Source organism: Pelobates fuscus, chromosome 1 (genome assembly GCF_036172605.1).
Source record: "Pelobates fuscus isolate aPelFus1 chromosome 1, aPelFus1.pri, whole genome shotgun sequence".
Taxonomy (NCBI): Eukaryota; Metazoa; Chordata; class Amphibia; order Anura; family Pelobatidae; genus Pelobates; species Pelobates fuscus.
The window spans coordinates 250,947,324-250,958,140 of record NC_086317.1 but is presented as its reverse complement, the minus strand read 5'-3'; the positions used below and the strand labels follow the sequence as shown (position 1 = coordinate 250,958,140).

Below are 10,817 nucleotides of genomic sequence, written 5' to 3'. Positions count from 1 at the left end.
TACAATGTGTGTAGAATGTCTGAATGTACGTGTAGCTTTGTGTATGTGTAGCAGTGTGTAAACATTTTCTGAGGGTGTATAGCAATGTGTGTAAAGCAGTGTGTATATTGTGTGTTTATGTCCATGTATGTACGTTGTGTCTGAGTGTGTGTGCAGTACTATGTCATATGTATTGTGTGTATAGCATCATTGTATGCAAACTGTTTGACTGAATGTGTATAGTAGTGTGCATACTATGTTTGAGTGTGTGTGTCACTGTGTCTACTGTATCTGCGTGGATGTCATTGTGTGTATATCCCATTGTCCCATTGACATGTAAAGTAAATGTGGATATTCTGGCTCCATTTCTTTCACCACTGTCCCAGAATCTTGTCAAATATTGACTATTGCATTGTCAGTATTTTTGCAATACTTGTACTGACCAGACAGTCTCAAACACAGGCTGTGCCGGTAAAATACCGACCATGAGACAGCATAGTAAGTGAAGTGCTGTGTGTGAGAGCCTTTGATGTGACTGAATCTGCATGTTGGTGTGTTTGTGCGTGTCAGTATGAGTAATTGGTGTGAAGCTCTTTGGGGCTTGTTGGGGGCACATTAGGGAATAACATCTTATTAATAAATATGACGAATTTAGAAAATGCATGTATAGTGAATTCAGCTTCTCTAACATTTAGACATAATATTTTTGTGTAAAATGCATACGCATGTGCCACATGCATTTTTAAAATTCAAAAACTATATTTTATTTCACACATTGTTTGCATTGCACATTTATTTAAAATGAGATGTTGATGTCAAATAAAACTGATTTCCATCAAGAAAAAAACTGAACAATTTCATTATAGAAAGTAAATAAACACAAAGGTCAAGTCACAATTATCTACATAGTGCTGACTGAATAAGTATTTCACTTATGTGAAGAAATAGTGCAGTCACTTTTTATAAAAGTCACAATGTTCATTCAGTCATTATGTTTTTACATATTCAGCAGATTGGTTTGAAGAAACTTGTGCGGTCATGGAGCTGAAAATGTTGCAACTATCGACGTCATCTTCTTGGACCAGTTCTTGTTGATCATCACAATGTGGGTCAATACTAGGACTGGCAATATACTTCTCATTTCACCATGTAGTTCTTCATAATGTAACAATTGATCAGCAGTTGCACACCTTTATTTGATCACTACAAACATTCCACTATTTTAACCTGAAGATGTTTGCAAACTATTACAAAGTTTTTTTTATGGCTCTCCACTTTAAAAGTGCTCCAGATACAAGTGTATGCTGGGATAAGGACAGTTGTAAATAGTCAAAACATAAATAATTTGAAGTTCACAGTTAAGCTCTCTTAACTAAGTGCAACAAAACAAGTTTCAACCAAAAACAAATTTAGCAATGGTCACAGGAGACGTGTAGACATAAATGCACGCAGCTAGCACAATGCCCGTGGCACTAGTCTTCCATTTCAAGCTTTGTAATTCCTTTTTTTTTTTTTTAAAGAAATTTCCTGATAACCCAGCTTTGTTATTTACTGTGTTTTTCTGTACTTTTAAAGTCTACAGTCCTCAAGGCTTCCACAGCCCTTTGTTGAAAATCACAGGAAGCAGCAAGCTTATCTCTGTTTTGCAGTTTAAGCCACCAACGTTTTCTCGTAACTTGGAGCTGTCAACTGTCAAGTCTGTCTGCGTGCTTGCCAGCTTGGCATTACAGTCCCAGGTTGAAGTGATGTTATAAGTTGCTTTATTAAACGTATTGTTTTTTTGATGCAGAGCTACTCGCTCTGCTAGGATGCTTCTGAGCTGCTGTCTGGGGCTCAGGAGAGATGGGGGTAAAGGCACTATGGTTGTAATGACCCATTTGCGACTGGTTTCCACCACTCATGGCCAACTGATTCTCTGTTTTAAAATTTACCCAGTTCTGTTCAGTTGGCATCTTGTATGGTGGATATGAAATATTGTCAGTGGATGGGAGGTAGAGATAAGATTTCTCTTGGAAAGGCATTGCAGAATTTTCAGGGGATTTTCCTGGGTACATATCATCTTTGGGATACTTATTGCTGGAGATATAGGGAGAATACTTCTTCATGGTATGCAACATGCTCTTGCAAACTAGATGAATGAGCTCCAGCACATTAAGTAAGAGAGAGATGAGTGACACAACCAGCATGAAAATAATGAAGATAGTCTTCTCCATCGGTCGAGATACAAAGCAGTCCACCTTGTGAGGACATGGAACCCTCTCACACACGTAGAGTGGAGGCATCACAAAGCCATAGAGATACCATTGACCTAAAAGAAAACCAGCTTCAAATACACTTTTCATAATGACACTCACTGTGTAGGTACCCATGAGGGCTCCTCTGATCTTTATTCTTCCATCTTCTTGAATGCAGATTTTTAGACGTTTTTTCTCTATAACAGCAATGGCATCATCGACACATTGATCCTTCTCATCAAGAGCCCTCAACTCACTCTCCTTTTGCTTTAGTTTCTCCTCTTTTCTAGATAGGTAGATCACATGTCCCAGGTAGAACAGGGTAGGGGTGCTTACAAACAGAAACTGGAGAACCCAATAGCGGACATGGGAGATGGGGAAGGCCTTGTCATAACAAACATTTGTACATCCAGGCTGTTCTGTATTACAGGTAAAATCTGATTGTTCATCTCCCCATACTGACTCTCCTGCTAGACCTAAAATTAAAATTCTGAAGATGAAAAGTACCATGAGCCATATCTTGCCAATAGCTGTAGAATGCTCTTGCACTTGGTCTAGCAACTTTTCGAGAAACTCCCAATCTCCCATGATAATCAGATCTTCTTCCTATGAAACAGAACACAGTTATTTCATACTTCTGATCTTTGTGCCACCACAACAATTCTATAGCCAGTACAGCACATTATAATTAAACACTTCAAGCATCGCAAACTCTTTGTATATCTGAGCTTCCCCAAGCTGTTGTCAAACATGTTCCCAATACTTTTAGTTTACAGGTTATTAAGGAGCTCGGTCAAGCTCACTCATCCAAATAGTACATTTCTGTTAGAAAATCCTGATAAGCTGAGCAGTGTCCCTAATATAATTTTATGGGCAAATAGTTATGGAAAATGGAATACTTATTCTTGACAGATAGAGGTCCATGTGTACAACCATTTGACAGATGATGTTAGTTTGTCTATAAAATCTATACATTTGTAAGTGATTCTTCTAGCACAAAACACAGATGATGTAATGTCTACTATCTTTTCTGGTAGTGTTGTGTGAATGTTGGGTATTTTCTAAACTAAGCAATGCAGCTGGTTGGTTTTACTGTTTATTAATATTCCTCTAAGATGTGTATAGAATGTGAGAATAGCAAATGTGCATTGAATAGAAACATTCAATGCACAAATCATGATATCTATGAATTCAGGTGAGCAGGTAAATTCAGGTAAATCAGAATTCCTCTACTCATTAGAGCATTTTAATGCTTATAAATGTCCCTAAAATAGCATTCTATTATTTTCAATTAAAATAGTTCTGCCTTTACTGGCTACAAAACATGTCCTCTTTTAAAGGGTACCTGATATTCACTCAATATCAAAACATTCACGCAATATCAATACATCGTGCCTTAAACTTGCAGCAAATGTTTTTCCTCTAAAATGGCTGCAATAAAAACTGCAACCACCTTAGCCTTTAAATGCTGAGCATGCCCTCCGACAATACCTATCACATGAGGAGGAGCGGCGGCACATAGGCAATCCTGTCACACCATATTTCTAATATTTATATTGAAAACATGGCATAGAGGAAAGGTTATGCTATGGGAAATGTAAAATAAATTGGACCTGTACCTTACTAGCAACTTGACTAGAACAATGTATAGACGTGTTTACTATGTGGAGCCTTGAGCTGGCATCTTACTTATTTTAACATATGTTTCAAAACCTTTCAATTTAAGGTTTCCATATTGTGTTGTTCCAAATGTTGTTTGTGAGCTATTTAGAAATTAACATTCTTAATTGTAATTGAGTGAACCATTCAAGAAATGTTCATTATTACACCTTTCAAAATAGTTTTTTTTTTTTTTTTTAATATTTGATTTACTTATCTATACTGGTTTAAGGGGTAGCACTTTATCATCAACTATTGTTCCATATACATCATTCCAATACCTAGACATCATCACAAGGTCAATGTAAGAAATGGGTCATTAACAGTGAAGACAGAGTTTCTCTAATCTACTTCCTAGCTATAGCAACAACATGCGGAATTAACTGACTACGGATTTGCCAAAATATTGGTAAGAGAGGAAACAGGTATTTCAGAACAGGATACAATCTCATGTTAAAATAACCACATCTAGAATAGTGAGGATATTGTCCCATTAAGGAATTTGGACAAAACGTGAGATTCTTTGGAAATAGTCAGCAATAAAACATAGACCATTGGCAAATATTACATTCGTACCCAAGGTCTTCATTTTTGTGACAAACAGAAAAATAAATTGTAAGTGTAAGGGGAAAAATGCGACGTTGGAAAAAACGAATTCTCCAAATAAAATGTGCTTTCAGTTCAGCAAATTTTGTAGTTTGTTTTCCAATTCATTGTTAAGTTAATTAATTCAGCATAGTGTAATGTATCACATATTTTCAAATCACTATACATATCTGTAATAATCAAAGCAATTTTGGAATTAGATGAAAATTTGTTGTGATTATTACTCTTAGTTTCTGGAATATGTGGGATTATTAGGGACAATCAGTTCTGGTATAAAATTAGAAGAGTGGAACAATCGCCATGGGAACACACTAGGAAAGGTTTATCAAGGGAAAACAGGTGCTATTCTGGGTCAAAATGCTAAACAACGCTTACCAGAATTTATAAAGCACCAACATATTCCGAAGGTGATGGAGGTGATGGCAGAGAGAATTAGTCGTAGAATTGCAGTAACTGATATGAACATGCATATGAACTTGCAGTACTTCAGCAATTCATTTTTTTTTTATTCGTTAACTATGCTTTACATAACTTGATAAATAACTACTCGGATCATTTTATGAAGCAACGTGTTTAAGTGAGGTTGCAACAAGTTTGCAATTTTTTTCCAATTTAACTAAATCATCCTTCCTTTTACTCAAGATCGACTGTTTGCTAAAGGATTCCCTAATTTAAACACTATCAATATGTAAAAATAAAAAATGTGAGGTAAAAGTTAACCAATCAGCTAAAGTTTGCTATTTACTTTAGTCTTTCAAAATCATCTGTACTATTTAACTCATTGATTACTTGTAGGGGCACATATACTAACTTGCACGTCACAATCTGCGAAGCCTTTGCAGTTTCTATATAATTTTATTAAAACTCGTTTTGAAGCTAAAGTAAAAAAAAAAAAAAAAAAGTAAAGCATGGAATTGTTTGCATTAAATGTGATGTATGTTACATTTTGTTAAGTCTTATTAAGATCGTGTGATTTTTTTTGCTCTTACCATAACTTCACTCCAATCCTAATTTTATTTACTTATAAAATATTTTACCACGATGGATACATGCACCCGACCCCTAGAAGCATCATTTAAAATGGTGGCATTATTAATGGTACTATAGTGATGCTGCAGTAATGTTAAAATAGCACCTTTTTCCTTTGGTGGATTGGGCTTCTGGTTCTCATTTTCACAGCTTTTTTTATCTATCTCTGCTTTCTTGTATCTTTCTCCGCTATTTCTTTTTTCTTTTCAGTTTCATGCGCTAATCTCCTCTATCTCACTATTGAGGAGATGGCACCTTGTATTGTCATGTTAAAAATTGAACCACCCTGTATAATATGTATGCTTATATATGCACTGTATGTTATATCTCTTGCCGTCTAAACGTAAATAAAAAATGGAAAAAAAAAGCACATTTTGTTGTCACACCAATGTTGAATTGTGGACAGTGGAATACATAAAATGTATGGCCCTATACAGTGTTACTCTCTGGTAATCTGTCTTCCTCTATTCTTTGATGTTTATGTACAATCTATTTTCATTAATGCTACAGCCACAAATGTACATCTATGTTTCAAGTGATGTGAAATGATTCAGTTGTAATATAAGATAAAGCATTATTACTTTATACTATGCATTTTAAATTTCAAAAGCAGGGAGACATGTTTGTAGACTGTATCCAGCATTTGCCCCTGTACATACCTGTGATATTTATGGAGGATTGTCTACCTGCAAGTCCCCCAACTGCCTTTGTTTGCCAGGAAAGGTTGAATGGGTGAACAGTGGTGCCAGCCTCCGCAGTCAGAGCCATATATGAATTAAACAATACTAAAAGCTGCTTGACAAGTTGATGCCCTATCCCTTTTTCAAAATATCCCACAAGTGAAGAGGAAATCATGGGACGGGCTAGGGGAGGTGCAGGATATCAGTTTTGTGCTTGAAAAAAAAATTAGTGTTTTTTCCTTTTTTTGGAAGTTCGAGGGTGGGCAGAGAGAGGGCTGTTTTTAACATGTGTAATGCCAAAATGCTAATCAGTTCATCATTTACCATCATATAGACACTTACACAAATGCAGATACTGCATATTTATATCACATACTATACTAAATAGGGATATTATAACTGAATTGCAAATTTTATAAGAAAAAAAAAAAGCTGAGAGAAATCCAGATGCTTCTTTGCCTTTATTTTCCAATTCTGTAGTTAGTCCATGTACTAATTCACTGTTTAGTGAATAAACATCTTGCATGTCATTTTACTAATGGTCAATGAAATAGTTGTAATCTACAGTCCTTAAAAACTTTTTTTCCCCATAAAGATAAAGTAAGATAAATTAAAGCCCCCAAATCATAGTAGATGGTTAATAGAGTTTGGAGACTTCTAATATTTTTTTGGAGGGCAGTGGTGAAGCTAAATTGGGTAGAAAGCAAGGGATTGGGGATTGCTGACTGTGTGGGGGCAATTTCCCTGATATACGGGTGACATGAGGACTGGGCATTCCTTAGAGTAGGGCCTGCGACCTTAAGCACTGCAGATGATGTGGACTACATCTCCCATAATGCTCTTAAAGACATAATGTTGGCTTAGTATTAGGGGCAGACCCGGACTGGCCATCTGGCATACTGGGCAAATGCCCGGCAGGCTGCGATGGCCATGGGCCGAGGCTGGCAGGGAAGATCACAAGGTCTTCCCTGTCGGCCCATGCAGAGCCGGCACTATCCGGGTGCCAGTCCTGCTGTGCGCCTTCATGGGCCTCACTGGCCCACAGGTACTGACATGCAGCCGCCGGCTGGGGAGGGAGAGAGGACCCAGGGGAGCCCTAGCCAGCAGCACCACCAGGTTCCTTTCGCAAGGTCAGAGCGTTGCCGCAGGCTAGAGTTCACTCACCACTAGGACGACCAGGGATGGATCACCCCCCCCCCCCAGTCAAAAGGTAATATTTATTATATTCAAATGAATCTGTCCCCCCTCCAAACATATTCACTCACAGCACCCACACACACACACACACATCACCCTCACACACACAGCACATGCACACTCATACAGCACTCTCATACACACATCACCCTCACACTCACAGCACCCTCACTCACACAGCGACCTCCCACACACAGCACCCTCACACTCACATACAACACACACAGCACCCTCCTACTCACATACAGCACACACACAGCACCCTCATACACACATCACCTTCACACACACATCATCCTCACACAGATACAGCACCAGGGCCGGACTGGGGATACAAAGCAGCAACGGAAAAAAATGTATGCCAGCCCCATAAGTCATTGTGCTATGTAGTGTGTATATATATATATTTAAGCATGTTTAGGTGAGTGCAACCATCCCCCCCATGTTTCCTATATATATTTGGGAGTCTAGCCAACTCCTTGGTTCTGCACCCCTCCCTGTTACAGGTGCCTCATCTCAGGTCCCTATTTAGCCTTGTACTGCAGAGAGCCTCAGATGGAATTTTTTCCCAAGTAAGTGGTTAATCTCATAAGAGCAGACATTAGACTGTGAGAGTAGGACCTGCCAAAGATGGGGTACATTGACGTTGTGGCAGGCTTATGCAATGTATGATCATATAATGTAACTAAATCACCATTTTTTTGCCTAGATTAGGTGTTTTTAAAAAAAACTTTTACAAACTAATAAAATCTGTCAACATTGAAGTTGCTGTTTAGTAGATAGGAGAGTGCGCTGCATCTTGTGTATTTATTGTATAATATGGCCCCCAGCAGCACCCCATTTAAGCATGTTTAGGTGAGTGCAACCATCCCCCCCATGTTTCCTATATATATTTGGGAGTCTAGCCAACTCCTTGGTTCTGCACCCCTCCCTGTTACAGGTGCCTCATCTCAGGTCCCTATTTAGCCTTGTACTGCAGAGAGCCTCAGATGGAATTTTTTCCCAAGTAAGTGGTTAATCTCATAAGAGCAGACATTAGACTGTGAGAGTAGGACCTGCCAAAGATGGGGTACATTGACGTTGTGGCAGGCTTATGCAATGTATGATCATATAATGTAACTAAATCCCCATTTTTTTGCCTAGATTAGGTGTTTTTAAAAAAAACTTTTACAAACTAATAAAATCTGTCAACATTGAAGTTGCTGTTTAGTAGATAGGAGAGTGCGCTGCATCTTGTGTATTTATTGTATAATATGGCCCCCAGCAGCACCCCATTTAAGCATGTTTAGGTGAGTGCAACCATCCCCCCCATGTTTCCTATATATATTTGGGAGTCTAGCCAACTCCTTGGTTCTGCACCCCTCCCTGTTACAGGTGCCTCATCTCAGGTCCCTATTTAGCCTTGTACTGCAGAGAGCCTCAGATGGAATTTTTTCCCAAGTAAGTGGTTAATCTCATAAGAGCAGACATTAGACTGTGAGAGTAGGACCTGCCAAAGATGGGGTACATTGACGTTGTGGCAGGCTTATGCAATGTATGATCATATAATGTAACTAAATCCCCATTTTTTTGCCTAGATTAGGTGTTTTTAAAAAAAACTTTTACAAACTAATAAAATCTGTCAACATTGAAGTTGCTGTTTAGTAGATAGGAGAGTGCGCTGCATCTTGTGTATTTATTGTATAATATGGCCCCCAGCAGCACCCCATTTAAGCATGTTTAGGTGAGTGCAACCATCCCCCCCCATGTTTCCTATATATATTTGGGAGTCTAGCCAACTCCTTGGTTCTGCACCCCTCCCTGTTACAGGTGCCTCATCTCAGGTCCCTATTTAGCCTTGTACTGCAGAGAGCCTCAGATGGAATTTTTTCCCAAGTAAGTGGTTAATCTCATAAGAGCAGACATTAGACTGTGAGAGTAGGACCTGCCAAAGATGGGGTACATTGACGTTGTGGCAGGCTTATGCAATGTATGATCATATAATGTAACTAAATCCCCATTTTTTTTGCCTAGATTAGGTGTTTTAAAAAAAAACTTTTACAAACTAATAAAATCTGTCAACATTGAAGTTGCTGTTTAGTAGATAGGAGAGTGCGCTGCATCTTGTGTATTTATTGTATAATATGGCCCCCAGCAGCACCCCATTTAAGCATGTTTAGGTGAGTGCAACCATCCCCCCCATGTTTCCTATATATATTTGGGAGTCTAGCCAACTCCTTGGTTCTGCACCCCTCCCTGTTACAGGTGCCTCATCTCAGGTCCCTATTTAGCCTTGTACTGCAGAGAGCCTCAGATGGAATTTTTTCCCAAGTAAGTGGTTAATCTCATAAGAGCAGACATTAGACTGTGAGAGTAGGACCTGCCAAAGATGGGGTACATTGACGTTGTGGCAGGCTTATGCAATGTATGATCATATAATGTAACTAAATCCCCATTTTTTTGCCTAGATTAGGTGTTTTTAAAAAAAACTTTTACAAACTAATAAAATCTGTCAACATTGAAGTTGCTGTTTAGTAGATAGGAGAGTGCGCTGCATCTTGTGTATTTATTGTATAATATGGCCCCCAGCAGCACCCCATTTAAGCATGTTTAGGTGAGTGCAACCATCCCCCCCATGTTTCCTATATATATTTGGGAGTCTAGCCAACTCCTTGGTTCTGCACCCCTCCCTGTTACAGGTGCCTCATCTCAGGTCCCTATTTAGCCTTGTACTGCAGAGAGCCTCAGATGGAATTTTTTCCCAAGTAAGTGGTTAATCTCATAAGAGCAGACATTAGACTGTGAGAGTAGGACCTGCCAAAGATGGGGTACATTGACGTTGTGGCAGGCTTATGCAATGTATGATCATATAATGTAACTAAATCCCCATTTTTTTGCCTAGATTAGGTGTTTTTAAAAAAAACTTTTACAAACTAATAAAATCTGTCAACATTGAAGTTGCTGTTTAGTAGATAGGAGAGTGCGCTGCATCTTGTGTATTTATTGTATAATATGGCCCCCAGCAGCACCCCATTTAAGCATGTTTAGGTGAGTGCAACCATCCCCCCCATGTTTCCTATATATATTTGGGAGTCTAGCCAACTCCTTGGTTCTGCACCCCTCCCTGTTACAGGTGCCTCATCTCAGGTCCCTATTTAGCCTTGTACTGCAGAGAGCCTCAGATGGAATTTTTTCCCAAGTAAGTGGTTAATCTCATAAGAGCAGACATTAGACTGTGAGAGTAGGACCTGCCAAAGATGGGGTACATTGACGTTGTGGCAGGCTTATGCAATGTATGATCATATAATGTAACTAAATCCCCATTTTTTTGCCTAGATTAGGTGTTTTTAAAAAAAACTTTTACAAACTAATAAAATCTGTCAACATTGAAGTTGCTGTTTAGTAGATAGGAGAGTGCGCTGCATCTTGTGTATTTATTGTATAATATGGCCCC

The 10,817-nt window shown here is 38.7% G+C and overlaps 1 protein-coding gene across 1 annotated transcript; it reads right to left on the bottom strand.

Annotated features, from left to right (window-relative positions):
* Positions 1-754: 754 nt before the first annotated feature.
* LOC134592894 (gap junction alpha-4 protein-like) lies at positions 755-6,330 on the bottom strand. Its single transcript, XM_063444551.1, has 2 exons — positions 6,167-6,330; positions 755-2,819 (listed from the first exon to the last, which is right to left on the bottom strand). Exon 2 carries the CDS (start codon positions 2,799-2,801, stop codon positions 1,743-1,745), a length of 1,059 nt encoding a protein of 352 aa, XP_063300621.1. The 5' UTR covers positions 2,802-2,819; positions 6,167-6,330; the 3' UTR covers positions 755-1,742.
* Between the last annotated feature and the right edge of the window lie 4,487 nt (positions 6,331-10,817).